Source organism: Bos taurus, chromosome 13, assembly GCF_002263795.3.
Source record: "Bos taurus isolate L1 Dominette 01449 registration number 42190680 breed Hereford chromosome 13, ARS-UCD2.0, whole genome shotgun sequence".
NCBI classification, from domain to species: Eukaryota; Metazoa; Chordata; class Mammalia; order Artiodactyla; family Bovidae; genus Bos; species Bos taurus.
The window spans coordinates 64471346-64495926 of NC_037340.1; the positions used below are offsets into that span (position 1 = coordinate 64471346).

General features: G+C 44.1%; 1 protein-coding gene across 1 annotated transcript in view; it reads left to right on the top strand.

The window, feature by feature from the left end:
- Nucleotides 1-3778: 3778 nt before the first annotated feature.
- MMP24 (matrix metallopeptidase 24) overlaps nt 3779-24581 on the top strand; it is a 70300-nt gene continuing 49497 nt past the window's right edge. Inside the window, exons 1-2 of the mRNA XM_025000899.1 lie at nt 3779-3783; nt 18831-19413. Coding sequence (XP_024856667.1) covers nt 3779-3783; nt 18831-19413 — 588 coding nt within the window. The remainder of the gene's footprint in view (nt 3784-18830; nt 19414-24581) is intronic.

Consider the following 24581-nt stretch of genomic DNA (forward strand, 5'->3'; position numbering starts at 1 on the left):
AGGATACAAAGTCATAGTATAAAAATCAGTTATATGTTGGACTTCCCTGGTGGTCCAGTGGCTGATGCTCTGAGCTCCAGATGCAGGGGCCCTAGGTTCGATCCCTGGTCAGGGAACTAGATCCCACATGCTACAACTAAGAGTGTATATGCCAAAACTGAAGATCCTGAATGCCACAACTATTAATAAGACATGGCATAGCCTAAATAAATAAAATTTAAAAAAATTAATTATATGTCTATATACTGGCAATTGGAAAACTAATTTATTTTATTTTTAAAAATATTTATTTGGCTGCACCTTGTCTTAGTTGCGGCACTCCGGATCTTCAGTCTTCGCTGGGGCATGTAGGATCTTCTTAGTTATGCTGTGTGGGATCTAGTTCCCTGACCAGGGATTGAACTCAGTCCCCCTGCATTGGAAGTGTGGGGTCTTAGCCACCGGACCGCCAGGAAAGTCCCAACAAGTTTAAGTAAATAATAATTTTCAGTTGCACCAAAATAATGAAAGTCTTAAGGATAAATACAACAAAATATATGGTGGCTCTTTGTGCTGGAAAACACATCAGTGAAGGAAATCAAAGCAATACAACACGTTCATTGATCGGAAGCCTCAATTTTGTTAAGGCGTCAATAGTTCCCCAATTGACATACAGACTCAACACAATCCCAGTCAAAATCCCAGCAGGAGTTTTTGTAAATATCAATAAGCTGATTTTAAAATTTATACGGAAAAGCAAATAAACTAGAAAGCTAAAACAATTTTGGGAAAGTAGAACAGTGGTGGAGAAATACCACTACGTTGATAAACGTAGCATAGTCTGGCAAAAGGATAGATGCATAGATCGATAGAACAGAATAGGGAGTCCAGAGACAGACACAAATCCAGTCAATTGATGTTTTTACAAAAGTGTGATGGGAAAGATTACCTTTTCAGCAAATGATGCTAGAGTAACTGGACATTCTTATGTAAACATGTGAACCTGACCTGTATTTTACACTTTCTATTTTTTAAATTTAGTTGCAATGAATCTTGGACCTAAATGAAAACCTGTGAGACTTTTAGAAGAAAGCAAGGGAGAAAAACCTTTGTCACCTGAGACAGAATTCTTAAATGCAAAATTAAAACAAAATTCATTAAAGGAAAACTTGATAAATTGGACTATAGGGCTAGAGACACCATCAGTGTGATCAGGGCTTAAGGGTGGGAGACAGTTTGGACTACAAAGGGTTAATACATGGACCCTTTTTTTAAAAAAGATATTTTTATTTTATGTATTTATTAATTGGATGCATCACAAGCTGGAATCAGGATTGCTGGGAGAAATCTCAATGACCTCAGATATTTCAGAAATCTCAACAATCTTCAGTGAAGGACAGGGAAGCCTGGTGTGCTGCCATCCATGGGATCAAAAAGAGTTGGACACGACTGAGCGACTGAACAACAAATGTGGAATTCAGGTTTTAGTTCCCCAATCAGGGATCTAACCCGGGCCCCGCTGCAGTGGAAGCTTGGCGTCTTAACCACTGGACCACCAGGGTAGTCGCAATACATGGACATTTTTAGGGAATGATGAGCCATTTTGTATTTTTACTGTAGTGGTTGGTTGCATGATGGTGCATTTGTCAAAACTCACATAACTATACACCAAAAGTCAACTGTACTGATAATAACTACAATTAAGTTGTATATATGGATACATATACATTTATTATAAGAATGGATGGATGTATATCTTTATGAATTTTTAAAGGAGATTTTCTCTTCATGTTGCTATCAAGGCACATCTAGCAGATTCTGTATTTGTATAATTATTTTTCTTGAGACCAAGATTTGTTGTTCAGTCGCTCAGTTGTGTCCGACTCTTTGCAACCCCATGGACTGCAGAATGCCAGGCTTCCTTGTCCTTCACCACCTCCCAGAGCTTGCTCACTCATGTTCATTGAGTCAATGATGTTATCCAACCACCTCATACTCTGTAGGACTGCCTTAATCCTTGTTAACTTTCCATTTTTTCTTATTCCACAGAACCTAAAGCTTCATCATTGGAATTTATTCTTTTTTTTTTAATTTTTGTCTGAGAAGCATGTAGGATCTTAACTCCTTGACCAGTGATCATACCTATGCCCCCTGCATTGGAAGCATGGAATCTTAACCACTGGACTGCCAGGGAAGTCCCTAGAATGTATTCTTTTTGAGTTGTTGTTTAATCGCTCAGTTGTGTTCAACTCTTTGCAACCCCATGGACTGCAGCACTCCAGGCTTCCCTGTCTACTATCTCCTGGAGTTTTCGCAAATTCATGTCCATTGAGTCGATGATGACATCCTACCATCTCATCCTCTGTCACCTGCTTCTCCTCCTGCCCTCAATCTTTCCCAGCATTGGGGTCTTTTCCAATAACTCAGATCTTCACATCAGGTGGCCAAAGTATTGGCCATCCATCCCTCCAATGAGTATTCAGCGTTGATTTCTTTTAGGATTGACTGGTTTGATCTCCTTGCTGTCCGAGAGACTCTCAAGAGTCTTCTCCAGCACCACAGTTCGAAAGCATCAATTCTTCGGTGCTTAGCCTTCTTTATGGCCCAACTCTCACATCCATACATGACTGCTGGAAAAACCATAGCTTTGACTATATGACCTTTGTCAGCAAAGTGATGTCTCTGCTTTTTGATACACTGTCTAGGTTTGTCATAGTTTTTCTTCCAAGAAGCAAGTGTCTTTGTCAAATTCCTAAAAAAAATTAGTTAATTAATTTATTTTTTTAAAACAAGAAAGTCCAAATCCTATTACTGGGGGCAATAAAATAACGCACTACTTGCCATACTGTGTTAGCCAGGGCCCCTTATCGGGTTGACTGGCTGTCGTTGTGGATGGCAATGCGCAGTCCTCTGAAGGGCTGGGACACAGGCCAGACGTGCTTTGATGAGAGGAAAGGGGAAGAATGGGCTGCAACATCATGGTGAGTGATAGGGCGCTAGAGGGCAGAGGTGGGAGGGGGCACAGGCAGTGAGCAGAGAGCAGAGATAGGAGCCTGCCAAGAGCACACTGTGTTAACTTCACAGCTTTGCCTCCGGTTGGCTCTGGACTCAGGCCAGCCTCTTCCCTGAACTTTCATTCCATCTCTTCTGACTGTCCAGTTTCCGCTCACATCTGTTCCAGAGTGTAACCAGATCCTCTTCCTCTGTCTCTGGTTATTCAACAAATATTTATCCTAACTGACTCCAATAACACTCTCTTTTTTTGCACTAAAGCCCTTTTATATCTACTTATCTCTTTTGACCTGTGGGGAGAAGAATTAGCCCTAATTTCCAAGGAAGAAAATAGAGTCTCAGAAAACTTAAATCATTTCCTCAGTCACCCTTTTCAACAACTGATGAGATGCGTTCCATTAGCTGTACTCTGCTTCCCCCTACTGGGCACATAGCATTAGGCACTAAGTTGCCAAAACAGGCATAGTTACTACAATCTGTGTTCATATTTGTTAAATTAACAATATTAAATTTGGGCTTTCCCTGTGGCTCAGATGGTAAAGAATCCACCTGCAATGCAGTAGACCTGGGTTCTATCCCTGGGTTGGGAAGACCCCCTGGAGAAGGGAAAGGCTACCCACTCCAGTATTCTGGCCTAGAGAATTCCACGGACTGTATAATCCATTGCAAAATGTCGGACACTACTGGGCGACTTTCACTTTCACTGTCTTTCTTTCAACAAGTATTTATTGAGATCCTACCATGTGTCAGAAAAAAGGCAGGCATGGTCCTTGTGCTTTCCGAGATTATGACGTAAGAGGGGAGAGACTTCCACAAATAATTATGTAGTTACAATTTGAATAAGTATTATAAAGTAAAAGGTGCTATCTGAGGGTATAGAATGGAGGTATGTAGCCTAGTCTGGAGGCTTAGGGAAATCATGCATGAAGTGTAATCCATAGGAATAGGATGTTTATTGGCTATGGAGGAGGTTGCTGCTGCTGCTAAGTCACTTCAGTCGTGTCCGACTCTGTGCGACCCCATAGACGGCAGCCCACCAGGCTCCCCATCCCTGGGATTCTCCAGGCAAGAACACTGGAGTGGGTTGCCATTTCCTTCTCCAATGCATGAAAGTGAAAAGTGAAAGCAAAGTCGCTTAGTTGTGTCTGACTCTTAGCGACCCCATGGACTGCAGCCTACCAGGCTCCTCCGTCCATGGGATTTTCCAGGCAAGAGTACTGGAGTGGGGGTGGAGGAGGTTAAGGAGGTATCAAGGATGCCTCCCAGGCCTCTGGCATGAACTAGGCAGATGGAATACTGTGACTCAGTTGAGGAAGCTTAGCAGAAGATGATATTCTTAATGGGACAAACATGAGTTTGGCTTTCGGGGTTTTTTAGCATGAATTCTGTGGGACCTTCAGGTATAGATGTGTAATAAGCAACAGGATTTAGGAATTTGGGAACAAGATCTTAGGCTAGAATAAGAAATCTTGGATTTGTTGGGATGCGGATGGTATTGAAAATTGTGGTTAATAGAGGAACTCTCTTAGAAAAGAGCAGAAAGAGGAGGGGAAGTGGGTCTAGGGGCTGGATTATGGGTATGCAGAATATCACTCAGTGCCCACTGGAATTCCCTTAAAGTATTGCTTTCAAGGAAAAGCAACAGAGAAAGACTTGTCAGCATGAATTGCTAGGAATACAAATAAGCAAAGGCAGCAAGAAACAGAAACAAAACAGAAAGAGAAGAGGGAGTATAACTGAAGTGCAAAACTCCTGAATTGAAAAAGTAGTGGAAGAGATGGTACTAGAAAAGGAAACTTAAGATGAAGGGTAGACGTAGAAAGATAAATCAGAGTATGGCAGTGCAAAAGCCCCGGAAAGAATGCGTTTGAAGAGGGAGACTGCCAGCTGCACTGGAAGTTATGAGGAAATCAAGTGAAGATTACATAAATAAGCTTTTAAAAAAGGAAATCTGTAAGGACTTCCCTAGTGGTCTAGTGGTTAAGAATCCATCTTCCAAAGCAGGGGACACAGGTTCAATCCCTGGTCCAGGAAGATTTCACATGCCACAGGGCAGCTAAGTCTGTGTACCACAACTACTGAAGCTCAAGCACCATGGAGCTCATGCTCTGCAACAAGAGAAGCCCCTGCAGTGAGAAGCCTGCGCACCTCAAGGCAACTAGAGAGTAGTCCTCACTTCCTGCAACTAGAAAAAGCCTGCATGCAGCAACAAAGACCCAGTGCAGCCCAAAATAAATATATTAGTTAAGTATTTTTAAAAGAAATCAAGTAAAAGTTATTTACCTGACCCTTCTGGTAAAATTGAGGTCCAGTTGCAGAGGCCCAGAGACTGAGAAGACCAGGCCAGGACTTCCTAGGAAACCCTCCAGAGGCTACCATAATGTGTTGTTTTGAACCGGTGGTCTTCATACAATTTCTTTTCCACATACCACTCAAAATGATTTTGATAAATGATGTCCCCGATAATGAAAAGATATTTCCCTGATAACTGTCAACAAAATGAAAAAGGCAGCCTACTGAGTGGTAGAAGATAGTTGCAAATGATATATCTGATAAGGGGTTAATAACCAAATTGTACCAAGAACTCATACAACTCAACATCAAAAAAATAAACAACCCAAGTGAAAAATGAACAGAGGACCTGAACAGATGTTTTTCTGAAGAAGACACATGGATGACCAACAGACACATGAAAAGATGTTCAACATCACTGATTATTGGGAAATACGAATCAAAACCACAACGAGATATTACCTCCCACCTATCAGAATGGCTATCATCAATGAGACAACAAATAAATGTTGATGAGAAAGTGGAGAAAAGGGAATCTTCATGAACTATCGGTGGGAATGAGATTGATCCAGCCACTACAGAAAACAGGATGGAGGTTCTTAAAAAAATTAAAGCTAGAACTACCATGTGACCTGGCAATTTCATTTCTAGGTATTTTTCTGGGAAAAACCCATAAATTAAAAAAGATATACATCCCAATGTTCATAGCAGCATTATTTACGATAGCCAAGATATGGAAGCAACCTAAATATCCATTGACAAATGAACGTTTGAAGAAGATGTGCTGTATATATACAATGGAATATTACTCAGCCGTCAAAAGAATGAAATCTTGCCATTTGTGACAACATGGATAAATAGACCTGCAGGGTATTATTCTAAGTGAGATGTCCGACAGAGAAAGACAAATACCATATGGTTTATTTACATATGGAATCTAAAAAACAAAACAAATGAAGAAACATAACAAAACAAACAGACTCATAGATACAAACAGGTGGTTGCTAGAGGGGAGGGAATATGGAGCTGAGTGAAATAGGTGAGGAAGATTAAGTACAAACTTCCAGTTACCAAATAAATGAGTCACAGGGATGAAATGCACAGCATAAGGAACATAGCAACACTGTTATAACTTTGTATGGTGACAGATAGTACTAGACTTATTGTGGTGACTGCTTTGTAATATATAGAAATATCAAATCACTACATTGTGTACTGAAACTCAGAGTGTTGTAGGTCATTACATTAATACTTAAAAGATCTTCCCAGAAACTGATACTCAGGGAAATGCTGCCCCTTTGTCACTTCCAGGATTTTGTGTTGCTCCAGGCAAAAAATGTATTTTTAATTGCCCCAGGCAATAGATGTACTACAGTAAGATTCACATTGGCCCAGGATACGCCTTTCTTATGAAGGCTAGCAGAACTACAATTCTGAAGCAAAAGCCAGCTTGAAGCCTCTAGCCCAGAACTTTCTCTGGTAGAATATATACAGAAGTGGAGGATCTGGAAATAAATTCCCTTAAAAATGATGAGTACTTGAGAACCCTATACTGCTACTGCTAAGTCACTTCAGTCGTGTCTGACTCTGTGCAACCCCATAGATGGAAGCCCACCAGGCTCCCCTGTCCCTGGGATTCTCCAGGCAATAACACTGGAGTGGGTTGCCATTTCCTTCTCCAAAGGATGAAAGTGAAAAGTGAAAGTGAAGTTGCTCAGTCTCAGTCGTGTCTGACTCATAGTGACCCCATGGACTGCAGCCTACCAGGCTCCTCTGCCCATGGGACTTTCCAGGCAAGAGTACTGGAGTGGGGTGCCATTGCCTTCTCTGTAAGAACCCCATCAGATCAGATCAGTCACTCAGTCGTGTCCGACTCTTTGCGACCCCATGAATCGCAGCATGCCAGGCCTCCCTGTCCATCACCAACTCCTGGAGTTCACTGAGACTCACGTCCATTGAGTCAGTGATGCCATCCAGCCATCTCATCCTCCATAGCCCCCTTCTCCTCCTGCCCCCAATCCCTCCCAGCATCAGAGTCTTTTCCAATGAGTCAACTCTTTGCATGAGGTAGCCAAAGTACTGGAGTTTCAGCTCTAGAATCATTCCTTCTAAAGAAATCCCAGGGCTGATCTCCTTCACAATGGACTGGTTGGATCTCCTTGCAGTCCAAGGGACTCTCAAGAGTCTTCTCCAACACCACAGTTCAAAAGCATCAATTCTTTGGTGCTCAGCCTTCTTCACAGTCCAACTCTCACATCCATACATGACCACAGGAAAAACCATAACCTTGACTAGACGGACCTTTGTTGGCAAAGTAATGTCTCTGCTTTTGAATATGCTATCTAGGTTGGTCATAACTTTCCTTCCAAGGAGTAAGTGTCTTTTAATTTCATGGCTGCAGTCACCATCTGCAGTGATTTTGGAGCCCAGAAAAATAAAGTCTGACACTGTTTCCACTGTTTTCCCATCTATTTCTCATGAAGTGGTGGGACCGGATGCCATGATCTTTGTTTTCTGAATGTTGAGCTTTAAGCCAACTTTTTCACTCTCCACTTTCACTTTCATCAAGAGGCTTAAGCCCCTATAGCATAGGGTACCGCATACCCCCATTTGAAAGCCAGTGTTCCAAAGGATTAGAGGCAATCTGAAACTACTGCTGGTTCCTGGAACTGACTGATGGGGTCAGTTGGACCTGATGAAATCAAACCCCTATTTTTAAATGCCTGAAGGGTATAAAAGGAGATGCAGAGATAGGGGTGGGTGACTTGGGGGGTCCTCCAAAGGCTTTCAGTTCCTCCAAAGGCTTCAAGCTCCTTCTTCCCCTTCAGGGGACCATCTGAAACTATCATGGCTCTTAGAATCAAAAGCCAGTCATCAGGGCCTGCTGACCTCAGTGAAATTAGAATCTAATCTGATTTAGCAACATAAAGGCAAAATATAACCGTGAAACCATATGACTGATCATTTAACACACACGCCCAACTTTTTATCCACTCCTATTCATTTATTCCTCACCTCCCATGTCCAGGCAATGTATGAAGTTCTAGGGTTACACAAACAAGCATAAGCCAAACCTTTGAGAAGCTTAGAGGGGAGATTTTTAAACAAATAATCATAATACACTGTGCTAAAAAGTTAATAAAACAGGGACTCCCATGGCTGTCCAGTAGTTAAGACTCAGCGCTTCCAATTCAGGGGGCGCAGGTTCAATCACTGGCCTGGGAGCTAAGATCCCACCTGTGGCCAAAAAGGAAAAAAAAAAAAAAAGGTTAATAAAACAATCTGGAAGGTTTGGAGGAGCAGTGAAGAAAGAGTGTCTTGGGTGAGAGAGTTCAAGGGAAAATTTCCCCTGTAATTTGAGTTACTTCTTGATAGACATGAGAGGCATCAGACGGTGGCAGAAAGATGGTAGGGGCAGAGGAAACGGCATGCCATTTTGGCAGCCAGTGTCTAAGCTGTCCCTGCGGAAGCAAAGCCAGCTTCCCGGATGTGCAATCTCTGCGGTCACACAGGGCCTCACACTTGTTTTAATGCTCTGCTGCCGTCATCTTGGAATTCATAATGTTTTTTAAATAAGGGGCCCTGAAATTTCCTCTTGCCCTGGGCCTGCACATTATGTAGCAGGTCCTGCAAGATAAAGGCAGGGAAACCTGGCGGCACACTGTAGTCCAAACAGGAGATAACGAGAGGGGATAAATTAATCTTGTTGTAACAGTCATATGGGAGCACACTGTTCCTTTCAACACCTACCTAGTGCTCCTCTGTTTAGATGTAGCAGTTTCCCCAATTGGAAAATATTTAGGTTGAGTTTGATCATGTGAGTTTTTGGTCCTGCCCAAGGATCTTTTTTTTTTTTTTTCTGCCCAGGGATCAAATCCTCGCTCTCTGCCTTGGAAGGGTGGAATCTTAACCACTGGATCTCCAGGGAAGTCCCCATATCATAATATAAATGCCCTCCTTTCAGGTAACAAAGAATGCTGCAATGAATAATTTTATACATTTGTCTGAAAACATATGCTAGGATTATCCGTCTAGGATAAATTCTCCAAATGAGAATTGATGAGTCAAAGACACATTCTCATTTTCCAGGTTGAAAAGCATCACTAATTTCTGCTCCAAAGAGAACCTACCAATTTATATTCTTTCTCAAAGTACTTTCACCATGCCCTCTTTAACACTCTGTAACATCCAGCTTTTTGGTATTTGCAGTCTCATAGGTGAGAAAGCAACAGTTCCTTGTTCCAATTGCCTTTCTCTAGTTACAAATGAAGTTGGACTTTAAAAAGAAGAGCATACGTCCATGTTTCTGCTTACGTGAAGCCCATTTCATCCTTTGCCATTTCTGAACTATGTAATGGACCCTTTTTTATTGGTTTCTAAAGAGCTGTCTTATGTTAAGAATATTAATAATAAATATTTAACCTTGTATTTATTGGTTTTTTTCTTTTTACTTTATTTCTGATGTTTCTTTGGGCCATGAAAATCAAGGACTGAAATTTCGAAACTGATCACCTAAGTGAACTGCTTTTGCTTCTACCATATCATAATATATTTATTTATTATTATTATTTTGGCTATACCACTGGTGGCATGTGAGTTTTTGGTCCTGCCCAGGGATCTAATCCTCGCCCTCTGCCTTGGAAGGGCGGAGTCTTAACCACTGGATCTCCAGGGAAGTCCCCATATCATAATATAAATGCCCTCCTTTCAGGTAATGTCCTTTAGAGACTAATACACTTAGTTTTTCAGAAGTTCAACTTAAATTTATTTATTTATCTAGATAGAAGTTAGATAGAACAGTGAGCAGGTCTGAACATTCCTAGCTTTTTTTTTTCTTTTTTTTTTTACTTTCAGTTCAGTTCAGTCGCTCAGTCCTGTCCGACTCTTTGCAACCCCATGAATTGCAGCACGCCAGGCCTCCCTGTCCATCATCAACTCCCGGAGTTCACTCAAACTCATGTCCATCGAGTCGGTGATGCCATCCAGCCATCTCATCCTCCATAGCCCCCTTCTCCTCCTGCCCCCAGGCCCTCCCAGCATCAGAGTCTTTTCCAATGAGTCAACTCTTCGCATGAGGTGGCCAAAGTATTGGAGTTTCAGCTTTAGCATCATTCCTTCCAAAGATATCCCTGGGCTGATCTCCTTCAGAATGGACTGGTTGGATCTCCTTGCAGTCCAAGGGACTCTCAAGTCTTCTCCAACACCACAGTTCAAAAGCATCAGTTCTTTGGTGCTCAGCTTTCTTCATAGTTCAACTCTCACATCCATACATGACCACTGGAAAAACCATAGCCTTGACTAGATGGACCTTTGTTGGAAAAGTAATGTCTCTGCTTTTGAATATGCTATCTAGGTTGGTCATAAATTTCCTTCCAAGGAGTAAGCGTCTTTTAATTTCATGGCTGCAATCACCATCTGCAGTGATTTTGGAGCCCCCAAAAATAAAAGTCTGACACTGTTTCCACTGTTTCCCCATCTATTTCCCATGAACTGATGGGACCAGATGCCATGATCTTAGTTTTCTGAATGTTGAGTTTTAAGCCAACTTTTTCACTCTCCTCTTTCACTTTCATCAAGAGGCTTTTTAGTTCCTCTTCACTTTCTGCCATAAGGGTGGTGTCATCTGCATATCTGAGGTTATTGATATTTCTCCCGGCAATCTTGATTCCAGCTTGTGTTTCTTCCAGCCCAGCGTTTTGCGATGTCCTCTGCATATAAGTGCTCCTAACTTTGCTTGTCTGTATCTAAGTTTGCTTTCTGCCCCCTACCTCTGCAGGAGCTACACTTCGTACCTATTTTCCTTTGAAAGAATGTGCTAGTGTTAGTTGCACAGTCATATCCGACTCTGCGGACCCATGGACTGTAGCCTGCCAGCCTCCTCTGTCCATGGAATTCTCCAGGTGAGAATACTGGAGTGGCTTGCCATGCCTTTCTCCAGGGAATCTTCCTGCCCCAGGGATCGAACCCAGGTCTCCTGTATTGCAGGCAGATTCTTTACCATCTGAGCCACCAGGGAAGCCCATTTATTTATCTACTTATTTATATTTGATGTGGACCATTTTTAAAGTCTTTATTGAATTTGTAATGATATTGATTCTGTTTTATGTTTTGGTTTTTGGCCTTGAGGCATGTGGGATCATAGCTCCCCAACCAGGGATTGAACCCACACCCTATGCATTGGAAGGTGAAATCTTAACCACTGGACCACTAGGGAAGTCACTATATGTATATATTTTTAATAGATAATATATCTACATGGTTAAAGAGTCATAGAGGTATACACTGAAAATCTTCTCTCACCATATCCTCAAGCCACATAGTTCCTCTCTAGGAAGGCAATCACTATTATCTGTGCCCTGGGTATCTTTCCATATTTTATTGTAAACAAGGGATTGCACATACACACGCACATATATCCACACACACTCTTTCTTCCCCATTATACCCAGTATTCTGCACTTTCCTTCGTTTAACATCTTATTTTGGAAATAATTTCCTAACAGTTTGTAAAGTACTTCCTCATTTTTTTAAATGACTGAGTGTATTTTATTGAATGGACATCACTTTGAGGATGTTCCTAAGGGAAAAAAATCTAAGCAGAAAATGACCCGGAGTCATTTGAGGCTGCATTCTGAGACAGAGGTAGGAGATTGAACCGGGACCTCTCTATATCTTGAACAATCACATCCTTTCCTTCCTCCATGCCTTAATCCTCACTTTCTGCCCATTAAAACTTCACATACTCTTGTCATTGCTTATAACTTTTAAACACATGTGTGGTAATGTTCAGTGTATATTGCACATGAAACAATTAGTTTTAAACATATTACTTGGTTAGATAGGCTCATCTCAAATGCCGTTTCTTTTGGAAGCCTTTTTGATCTCTGATTTTCCCTAGTCAGAGTGACCTCACCCCCTCTGAAATCTTAGAGGATGTTGTAACTTTTTGTGGTCATTTGACACCGCTTGTGCTCAAGGGCTTCCCAGGCGACACTGGTGGTAAAGAACCCGCCTGCCAATGCAGGAGATGTAAGAGACCTGTGTTCCATCCCTGGGTCGGGAAGATCTCCTGGAGGAGGGCATGGCAACCCACTCCAATATTCTTGCCTGGAGAATCCCACGGACAGTGGAGGCTGATGGGCTACAGCCCATGGGGCTGCAAAGAATCAGACAGGACTGAGCAACTTTGCATGCACACATGCATGCTCAGGTCTTAGCTCTTTTACCTGTAGTCTCATTTACCATAGCACCTTTCGGAATAGTTGCTTAGTAATGTTTATAGAATTTTTAAGGTGATTAATGAATGTACAAAGGAACAAGGAGTTAAAGACACAAGCTTTAGTGTCAGACACTTGGGTTTTAGTCTTGCTTTTGCCATTTTCCAGGTGCATCATCAGGTAGATCAATTCTTCTCTCATCCTTTCTTTGAATCTGCCTCACAGGATAATTGTAAAGAATAAGTGACGTAATGAAGATAATTACTTTGCGCATAATTAGCCCTTATTAAATGTCAGCTGCTGTACTAGGAATTCAGAGGGAGGGGAAAAATTAGGACTTCCTGAGATGGATCATGCCCTCCAACCTCCCAGCTATACTTCCTTTCAGACTCAAAATCAGAACATCATTCTCCTCTATCCCTGTATTTTCTTTCTGTCTTTATCTTTTGGGTAAATTTGCCTAGTTTCAGGCCCAGAGCCCTCCAGTACCAAGAGCAGCCCAGTGCTGCAGACTGTGGGGACCACTCCACGGTTTTCTTCTTTAGAAGAAGCAGGCATCTCTATACTGCAGTTGAGCTAACAAGTTACTTTCTTCCTACTCAGTGTTAAAGGGGGAAAATATTCAGTGACACTTGTTAAAGCACTGTAGGGAAGACTTTATTCTCTGAGGGGGACTATCGCAATAGATATATGGTCCACTGCAATGGAATTTTGCCCTGGGGGAGGGATATTAGGCTCAACTATGAATGCAGAATGGGCAAGTGGGAATTTGTAGGCAAAGAGCAGGGAATGGAAAATTACTAGAAGATGCTGAGAAGAAACAGCAGGGGTAAGGGGATTCTGGTTAAACCAACCTAACAGGATTCCTGCTGAAGATAAGGCAGGGTGATCAGACATCACCTGAGAGATGGAGGAGGATGAGGGACCTGATTCGATATTGAGGGTGATCAGATAACGAGGGGAGAGGAGGCTTCTGGTTAAACTGACTTAGCTGGGTTCCTGCTAAAATTAGACATTTATGGGACTTCCCTGGTGGGCCCAGTGGTTAAAACTCTGAAGCTTCCAAACCAGGGGACAAGGGTTCAATCCCTGGTAGGGGAACTAAGATCCCACATGGCACATGGCATGGCCAAAAAATAAAAATAAATGAAATAACAATATTAATAATAAGTTTTTTTTTAAAAAAAAAAAACTATTTTGAAAACAAAATTAGAGGTTTACGAGGACATGTACACAGATGGTCCCAGGAAAGGATTTAGGAGCCTGACTCAAGTTTGGCCAAGCAAAGTATCTTTATCACCAAATAGAAGGCATTCTGATATCTGCAATGAGAAGCCAAGGTGATCTAGAAAAAAAAGGAAAAGTTCTATGGGAGGAACACACAGAGCAGGGTGTCTTAAAACTTTAGGAACATTAGTGCAGTTCTCAACTTTTGTACCTTTGTTCCAACAGCCTCATAATCCATCTCCCTCTTACATCAAAGACTATTATGAGGAGAGCATCTAGCACAATGCTGGACAAAAGCAAGTAGCCAGTAAGTGCAAGTTCCCCTCTACTCTCTGCCACTCTGGCACCAAGCTTACACTTCTACAAATCCTCTTCTCCCGTCTAATTGTGGATGAAGCGTCCTGGCTCATAGCCAGCTCTCCACTTGTATACTTGTGTGTTCAAGGACGTGGCTTCAGCAATGCTCCCCCTCTCCTGCAGCATCAAATTTTCTCTGTCTACTGGAGCATTCTTTGTCAGCATCTAAACATTATTTCTCCCATATTGATAACAAACAAAAACAATTGACCCTCTTTTGACTTTACTTCCTTCTCCAGCTGCCACATGTTCTCCTTCCCTTTGTAGCAAAGCTTGAAAAAGGTATATATACACACTCAACATTTTCAGTTCCTCTTCTATTCTCTTGAACTTACTCCAAATCATATTTTCATCCCTTACATGCCCCAAAATTGCTCTTCTCAAGATCACTGACTCCTCCACATCAGTTAATACAATGACCATTTTTAAATGCGTGTTGTTTTTCATATTCTGTTCCATTATGGCTTATTGGACATAGTTCCTCATGCTATACAGTAGGTTGCTGTTTATCCATTCTATATATAAGAGTTTGCATCTGCTAATCCCCAACTCCCAGTCCACCTCTCCCCTACATCCCTCCCCCTTGATAATCACAAATCTGTTCTCTATGTCTGTGCGCCTGTTTCTGCTTTGTAAATAAGTTCGTTTGTGTCCTAATTTAGACTTCACATCGTATTTGTCTTTCTCTTTTAGACTTAACTTCACTTAGTACGATAATCTCTAGGTCCATCAGTGTTGCGGCCAAAACCATTATTTCATCCTTTTTATGGCTGAGTAGCATTCCATTCTGTGTATGTGCCACATCTTCTCTATCCATTGACTAACGGACATTTAGTTTCCTTCCATGTCCAATGACTATTTCTTAATCTGCATATGATTAGATCTGTAAACAACATGTAACACCATCGTTTATTCTCTCTTTCTTACAATCTTTTCTTCCAGAATTTCTCACTCTCCTGGGTTTCTTCTTTTTCTTCTTCCTTTTCAGTGTCTTTTGTTGATTCCTCTTCATGTTGCTATTGTTCAGTTGCTAAGTCGTGTCCAGCTCTTTGTAACCCCATGGACTGCAGCACACCAGGCTCCCCTGTCCTTCATTATCTCCTGGAGTTTGCTCAAATTCATGTTCATTGAGTTGGTAATGCTATCTAACCATCTCATCCTCTGCCACCTCCTCCTCCTTTCGCTTTCATATTTCCCAACATCAGGAAGGACTGATGTTGAGGCTGAAACTCCAGTACTTTGGCCACCTGATGCGAAGAGCTGACTCACTTGAAAAGACCCTGATGCTGGGAAAGATTGAGAGCAGGAGAAGGGAACGACAGAAGATGAGATGGTTGGATGGCATCACTGACTCAGTGGACATGAGTTTGGGTGGGCTCTGGGAGTTGGTAATGGACAGGGAGGCCCAGCGTGCTGCAGTTAATGGGGTTGCAAGGAGTCGGACGCAACTGGTAGCGACTGAACTAAACTGAAGGGTCTTTTCCAATGAGCTGGCTCCTTGCATCAGGTGATGCACATACTATTTTATCTTCTTGGTGTCTATTTATGTATCTATCTCCCAAACTGACTATGTTTCTAGAGCAAGCAATTATCACTTAATCTCCCTTATGTCCCCCACCCCAGCTAGCACCCAAATGATAGCTCAGAAATATTTGTTGAACAAAAAATTAAGAGAGGAGGTAAAGGAAAGAGAGGGTTCCAGTTTCCCTATAGGGAGCTCTAGCACTGATGAAAATAATGCCTCTTGATAAGGTTATCAATACGTAACTTTTTCCTAACATCTGCTCAATTAACTGTTTAGTTTACAAAGTGAATCCCAAGCATTTATGTGGTCCTCTGCATGAAGTGGCGAAGAAGGCAATGGCACCCCACTCCAGCACTCTTGCCTGGAAAATCCCTTGGACGGAGGAGCCTGGTGGGCTGCAATCCATGGGGTCGCTAAGAGTCAGGCACGACTGAGCAACTTCACTTTCTCTTTTGACTTTCATGCATTGGAGAAGGAAATGGCAACCCACTCCAGTGTTCTTGCCTGGAGAATCTCAGGGACGTGGGAGCCTGGTGGGCTGCCGTCTATGGGGTTGCACAGAGTCAGACACGACTGAAGCGACTTAGAGGCAGCAGCAGCTGCATGAAGTGGAGAGGTCAGGATCATTAGTTTTGCTTTACAAATGTGGAAACCAAGGCTCAAAGAGATGAAATGACTTGCCCAAAGATACACAACAAATTAGTGACAGCCAATACTGAATCCAGGTTTCTGACTAACTAAGCCCAGTGCTTTTTCCATGAAGACGGGAAAAGAAAAGTCAGCCCTCTAGTGACCGCATCTTAGAGTGTTACTCTGAAGCCTGGTAAACCTCCTCGTGGGCTGGCTTCACAAAGCTCTTTAGACCTTTCCTACTAGGGACCTACCTTAGGGTTACATTTTATAAGCATCCAGCCTCTTCCTTCTTTATCACCAATTACCTACTGCCACTCATGTCCACCACCCTTGGTAGCTGGCGCATAGACCACTGGAGCCCTACATTCTCATTTGCATTTCAATGAGCATTTGGCCTGAGGAATAAGGAAATGAATAAGACAGATCTTGTCCTTAGACTCAGTCCAGTCTGTTTCCTTTCACTCCTTGAATGTGCTATTTACTCCTTCTGAAATGCACCCTCTCCCAAATCTCCTAACTTTGAGCAGTCTGTTGCTCTTTCCTCGGTGTTTCCATAAGAGTTTGTTCTCATTTCTGTTGTAATTTATCACATAACCAAAATGACTTGCTTATGTCTATCTCCCTCCTAGACTATGAGCTGTTCAAGCAAATGCTGTGGATGCAGTCTTCCAACTCTGTGATCTCCCTGACACTGCCAACACCTCTCTCTTGCTTTGAAATCCTTCTCTCCCTTCCTTGGTGGCTCAGATGGTAAAGAACTCATCTGCAATGCAGGAGACCCGGGTTTGATCGCTGGATCGGGAAGATCCCCTGGAGAAGGGAATGGCAACCCACTCCAGCATTCTTGCCTGGAGAATTCCATGGACAGAGGAGGCTGGCAGGCTACAGTCCACGGGGTTGCAAAGAGTTGGACATGACTGAGCAACTAACACATATGTATTTCACAATCCTGATTCCTCAGTCTTTTCTCTTTTCTACTCCTATCCTTCAGATTCAGCTATCATACTAACCTGGATGTTTCCAAAATATCTATTCTCCACCCTCCTCTGAACTCATTGCTGTACCCATCTCAGGGGTCACCTCAACCGCAGCAAGCCTAAAACCAAACTCCTTGTTGATTCCCTCAAGCCTGTTCCTCCTTAGGACAAGTCTGCAAATATATCATCACCCATCTTTCTGGGTTTGCCATTACTCCAAACTCCTTTCCTTCTCTCCTTTGTTCAATATCTCTTAAATTTCTTTTTTTATGGCCCCATTCTAAAAGGAAAAAAAAAAAAAAAAAACAGTTATGCAATCAGATTGCTTTGGCTCTGCCACTTATGAAACGTGGTTAGAGATACAAAACATTAAAGGGTTTAAACCAGTACTTGATACATGGTAGGCATTCAATAAGTGCTAATTCTGTCTGTTACCATCATTTCCTTGTATCTAGACAGTTCCAGTAATCTCCCAACTAATCTCTCTGCCTCTTCTGGTCATTATTTTGTACACTGGGAGGGGAACTAATATGCAACACCTACTAGGTGCCAAGCACTTCATCCTTACAGCAACCTTATGCAGTAATATCAGCATCATTCTATAAAAATGGAACAGAGTCAAGATCTGAACATGGATCTGACTCCAAAGCCTGACACCTCCAAATTACAGGTAACCATAAAACACCATTTTCCACACACCATCCTGCTCAAAAAAGCCTTCAATCACCACCACTCCCATTGCCCTTCAGAACATAATCCATTCCCCTAGGATTTACAGTCTTGGACTATTTCCCTACTTCCCAGCACTTTCCTATGGGAAAACCCTGTGCTTCAGAGAAACAGATCTACTGGCCCAACCATATCTTGTATACCCTTACCTTCCTGCCCAATATCCCGCCTTCTCCATTCCCCTTCCCTCGTGTAAATTTGACTTTTCCTTCAAGGCTTACCCAGAGTTGCCCCACCTGACCCCAGTAATGGCTGTCCTGACTTCACCACCCCATCAAGTCCCTTTTGATCCCTGGAGCAGCTGCATGTATGTTTTTTGACACTTTTTTTGCCGCCCAGTTAAGTTTTCTCACCAAACTATAAACCTCTACACTTCAGGGAACCGGCCTCTTTTTTTTCTCTTCTAATCCCAAGTAGCCCAGAGCCCTACATGTATATATAGAAAGTGTTCGATAAATACGGGTGGTTTTGGACGAAAGATGTCTGGTTGATGTCTCTCCCTCTGGGAGTGAGAGAATGAGCTTCACCTTATTGTCACCTAATGTCTCCAGGTCTACCCCCTGAAACGCTCCTCAGGTTTATTCTTTAGTCTCTCACCCTCCCTGCCCTCCCTTCTCCACTGCCACCTTCTCAGACCCTCTTCTCCAGGGCTATTTCTTCAGCTCATTCCCTCCAACCTAACCGTTACCCCAGGGCAGCGCCTCACTCCCCTCTGCCAGGCCCAGACCCCCGCCTGCAGTGTCACCCCTCGCCTCACCTCAGACCCTCTCTCCCAAGACTAAGCCTTTGGCTTCGGACCCCCAATCCCAGATATCCTCCCCCAGAGCCATGGCGCGGTTCTGTTTCCAGGATTATTTATTTAGCTTCTTCCCCCTCCCACAGGGCTGCCCCTCGGGCCCCCTCCTCCAGTTCCATCTCTTTGGACCCTGCCTCCGGAGCTGTTCTTTTGGCCTCTGCGACCCGCACCGAAAGCCACTCCTCGGCTCGCGTCCCGAGGCTGGTCCGGTGCCGCCGGCCCCGCGGGTCCCGCCTGGGTGCTGCCCCCGCGCCCCTGGCCGCCCCCCGCCGGGGCGGGGCGCGCGGAGGCGGGGGCGCGCTGGCGGCCGAGGCGGCGGCGGCGGCGGAGACAGGCGGGCCGGGCGCGTGTCCGCGGCGCGGTGACTCGGCGGCTCCGCAGCGGCTGCAGCGGGAGAACCCGGCCGGAGCCGCCGCCGCCGCCGCCATCGCAGCCGGGCGGCCGGGCCCCGCCGCCGGGATGCCGAAGAGCCGGGGCGGCCGCGCCGCGCCGGGGCCGCCGCCGCCGCTGGGCCTGGCCCCGCGCTGCAGCCGCTGGCGGGCCCCGGGGCGGCTGCTGCTGCTGCTGCCCGCGCTCTGCTGCCTCCCGGGCGCCGCGCGGGCGGCGGCGGCGGGGCCCGGGGACCGGGCGGCGCGGGCGGCCGAGGCGGAGGCGCCCTTCGCCGGGCAGGTGGGGCTGCCGCGCCGGGCCGGGCTGCGGGCTCGGGGCTTCCGGGCAGGGCGGGGGGCGGCACCGGGGCCGGGGGCGCGGAGGTGGCGCGCCGGGGGTCGACGCCTGGGGTCCGGGCTAGAGACCCAGGGCGGGGGCCGGTGAGGGCCGCGCAGGCCCGCGGGGCCCGGAGCCGCTTCAGCACCGCGGACAGGGGCAGCGGGCGGGGGCGGAGCGGGAGGGTCGGGATTGTTGTGGCGGCGGTGGGGTGTGTGGCCTGCATGACTATGTGTGAGGGAAACCGTACAACGCCTGGGAGTAAATAGTAAGCGCAGCCAGTCTGTTGTGGGTTGGGAGAAGCCGAGGATGTTCGAGCTGGAGACGGGAAGATTAGGGGGGGTGGGTTGGCGGGGGACCGGGGAAGGACTCGATCACTGTCTTCCTATCTGAAGGGCTGTCACGTGGAGGAAGGATAGACTTGCTCTGCGTGGCCCCACAGGACAGAACTAGGGCCCACAGGGGCGGGGGTAAGGGTTGCAAGAAGGCAGATTTCGCTCTATACCGGAATAAGTTTGTAACAATCGGAGCTGCTCAACCAGCTTGGGAGGCGATGAGCTGCTCATCACAGACATGTGCAAGCAAAAGCTCCGGGAGGGGATTGGATGGATGCATGCATAATACCTGCATGGATACAAGCATAATAATAACAATCATGCCAGCTAGCGTTTACTGAGCGCTCACTATGTGCCAGGCCTGGTGCTAAGTTTTATAAGAATTATCTCGTTTAAGCCTCCTAACTACGAGATAATTGTAATTATTTTCATTTTACAGATGAGGATATAGACTCCAAGAACTAAGTAACTTGCCCAAGGTCACACAGCTAGTGAGTGATGGAGTTGGAATTCTAACCTAGGCAGGCTGATTCTAGTCTCCACAATTTTTTTCCCCCACATATTTAACTATGACATTATCCTGTGTCACACAAGTCGGGGCAGGGGCATTGGACTAGGTAATTTCTTTGGTCTCTCCCAACCTATAGCAATTCTGATAAGTGAGATTGAGACGGTAGGTTTGGGAGTGGGGTGAGGGGGCTGTTTGTTTTTTGATGAAGAATATCAGAGTAATTGCCTCACTTATCATAAGAGATGGAGTGTGTTTGTTGAAGCAGTCTATTCAGAAGAATCTGCCAGAACAAGGATTCTTAACTGGGGACCGGAGTCTGAAATCTTGTATAAAATTATGTTTGCATGTGCAAATGTGTTTTTCTTGGAGAGAATCCTTAGATTTCTTCAGATTGTCAAGAGGTATATGATTCCCCCAAATCAAAGTGTGTAGAAAGTCTTTAGTCTTGCTGATAGTTTTCTTCCAAAGGCCTTATAATTGTTGTTGACTTTGAGTGAAAACTTTCCTTAGCCTGTTTGTGTTTTCAGCTTTATTTGATATCAAAGTGATGCATTTCATGAGTTTATACCCTATAAAAAGTAGAATTCCTTTAGTCTTCCCAGTTGCACAGGGTAAGATGGAAAGACCCCACCCAGTCTGGGATTTAGGAGGCCTGGGCTTCTAATCCTACCATGGTTTCTGTGACCTTGGGCCATTTCCTTCCTGAACTTTACCATCTCTAATACAAAAAGAGAGGGGCTTCCCCAGTGGCTCAGTGGTAAAGAATCTGCCTGCAATGTAGGAGACATGGCAGGAGCCAAGGGTTTGATCCCTGGGTCGGGAAGATCCCTTGAAGAAGGAAATGGCAACCCACTCCAATATTCTTGCCTGGAAAATCCCAAGGACAGAGGAGCCTGGCAGGCTACAGTCCACGAGGCTATAAAGAGTCAGACACGACTTAGCAACTCAACAACAACAAAGAGATGGGGCTAAATGATTGCAACTTTGAAACCCGTTTATTCCTGTGATATTTCAAGCATTAAGAACAAGCTCTTTGTTTGAATATGTTAGGATCTGAAGAGAGAGTAGTGCTACTTACTCCTTATTTTTATCAGTTTTATAGAGGCTTTGATTATTCCACCTCTCTTAGCCTTTGTTTTTTCATGCTTAAGTTTCCCCCTTACAATAGACCACCTCTAGAATAGCCACATTCATTCTCTGAGTCATTTTAGTTGCCCTTTTCTAGCTATCCTTGGGCCTTAACTTTCAATAGATGTCAACCTGACCATTGTCCCCAGATATGCGACCTTCGCGTCTTATACAATAGAGAATGATTTCCTCTTTGGTTTTTAGGTCCCTTCCCACTTGTGTGCATAATTTTGTCAGCCTTCCTGACCGCAACATATTAGGACACTGCCTTTAGGAAACAATCCTCAGCAGCTCCCTGATCCCTTTCCTGGGCCAAAACTGATAGCCTGGAACACAACACCCTATCTGTGGATTATTCTTACCAGAGCACATTGTTACCTTACATTTCCCCAGGGTGACGTTTATCTGCCATTTTGCATCCCACTCAGTATATTCCTTCAGTGCATGCTCTCTCTCTCTCTCTGTCCTTTGGCAGAGCGTGCCCCTACCTGAAAGGGCTTAATACGATCTGCAGTCCTGAAATTTTCACTTTGCTCTACTTCTTCTGGATCACTTATAAAAAATTTAAATCAGACAAGTCCTGGCATGGTCTCTTGGGGCCCCCTGCATTTTTAATCTCCCTTCATTTAGAGACGTGACCAGCTCCATCTATTTATTTATATCCACCCGTTTATTTCTTGCCTTCTATTTTCCTGTTGTTTCTTTTCTTCTACTGTTTTCTGTCTCTCTCTGAGTTCTCAGGCCTTGGTTTAAAAAAAAAAATCACCCTCAATTTCACAATGACTCCATTGTGAAATTTTTTTAGATTCTATTTTTTGGATTCTGTGAATCCATTTTTTAGATTCTATTCCATTTCTAATATATCATCCAAAACTTCCTGTAAGATAATTATATCCACTGCTTCTCTGAATGATTTGCACGCTATTATCCTCTCACTGAATCCCAGTGGATCACGTGATTGAAACCTTATAGAAATATTGTTGCTTTTCAGCCAACACATAACATTGCTTAGTCCTCGCTCTATCTTTTAAAGTTTCTGTTGTCTGACTTCTCCCTACCTCCTCACTAGAAGCTGCCTTTCCCCCTGTTCATCCACACACATCTTTACTCCAGACAAGCTCATCTCTTCTTTATCCTAAGACAAGCTACCCGTGTTTCCCTGGACATTTACGCATGCTGTTTACGTCTGTACCTCCCCGCATCTGTCTGCCTCCTTTCTTAAAGTTCCAGCTTAAGCCCTGCTCTCTAGGAAACTTTCCCTGACTTCTGTAGGCATTTTCTTCTCTTTTCTCAGAGGAGCACTTTGAGGCAGCTCCAGACAGTTTGTTATTTAAAAAAAAAAATGTAAACATCATTTAGGGGGAAAAAAGTTGTGTTCTTAGGCAGGACCTTCCCCAACCAAAGCATTTTATGTTTTTATTTACTTATTTTACCCCCTCACCACCACCACCCCACTTTATGTTTTTAGATTCAGCACAGTCCCCAACTCTGGATGCTCATTGTTGGTGTTTTGTGTGTTTGTTTTTTAGCGTGGACCATTTTAAAAGTCTGTATTGAATTTGTTACAATGTTGCTTCTGTCTTATGTTTTGGTTTTTTGACAGCAAGGCATGTGGGATCTTAGTTCTCCAGTCAGGGATGGAACCTGCACCCCCTGCACTGGAAAGTGAAGTCTTAGCCACTGGACCACCAGGGAAGTCCCTCGGTGCTCATGGTTAATTACTCAGTAAGCAACCCATAATTCTGCTCTTTATCCTGTATGCCAAAGACTTACATGCATCTGAAATGGGCACTCACGGGCCTGTGGTCTCAGGATGCCTTCTAAAATCTTCTTAGGGATAAGATTCATTGCCTCCCTATCCTTCCTTCAGTGAAATTAGTGTTATTCCTCTTGACACTGGTTCTAGGATGATACCCTTCTTTCACAACTCTTCAGGTAGGCTGTCATCTAGTGGAAGTGGCATACAATAGAGAGGAATTAAGAGGTGGCCATGACCTTAGAGATCACCAAGAAAGCAAACAGCAGTGCTTAACAGGTATTTCTTGAATTGCTGTAAGTTGCCCAAGGTCACTAAGCCTAAAGAAGAACTTTTCCTTGGTCTCCTGACTTCTTAGTTGAAAGCATTTTCACTATCCTCGGCTTTGATTTCATATTTCCAATCTTTTATCACCAAAAGACAAAGCCCCCCCCCCCCCCCCGCCAGTTTCATTCAATCTGTTTTCTCCTTTGCTTTCTTGAGTCTTTTTCTTATATTTTGCACTTTGGGTGGTCCCACTGATTCTCTAACTGGCTTCCTGCATTTGGTTTATTTAAAACATCTCTTTCTCTTATTATTAGCTGAGTGCCCCACAAATAGATTTTTGGCCCTCCTAACTTCCAATTTAATTCTGAGGAAGGTCGCTATAGGCAGAAAGGGGTAAACCCATCACCACTGGCCACATGAGCACAGAAGGTGACTCCAGGTCCCAGGGATTAATGGAGTCCTGCTCTCTCAACTGGTTTTGAGAGTCTGCTCTGGGCAGATGGAGAAAGTTCTCAATTTGCACCTGTAGTCAAGAAAAGTTAGAGCCCTGAGTGAGTCTAGGGGTGCATATGTACGTGTGCATGCTCAGTCATGTCCAATTCTTTGTGACCGACCCCCTGGGGTGTAGTCCACCAGGCTCCTATGTCCATGGAATTTTCCAGGCAAGAATACAGCAGTGGGTTGCCATTTTCTCCTCCAGGGGATCTCCCTGACCCAGGGATTGAACTCATGTCTCCTGCATCTTCTGTATTCTCAGAATACCACCTAGCCACCTAAGTCTAGGGGTGGGAAGCGCTAACAAATTCCCAAGCCAAAAATTTATTTCAATGTGATCAATAGCTTCCAATATATCTTCATTCTTGTCTGAAAAAAATAACTTCTCAGGGATTTCCCTGGTGGTCCAGTGGCTAGGACTCCGTTCTCCCACTGCATAGGCCACGGGTTCGATCCCTGCTTGGGGAATTAAGATCCTGCATGCCACTCAGTGCAGCCAAAAATTAAACAAATAAATAGAAAGTGTAACGCTTTCCCTAAAAGCAGCTATTCAGAAAAATTTTTCACCACGAGGAAGTTCTTTCTTTTGCCTAACTTGAGTCTAATCTGCTGTATCTTTCATTCATTTTCTCTTATTATG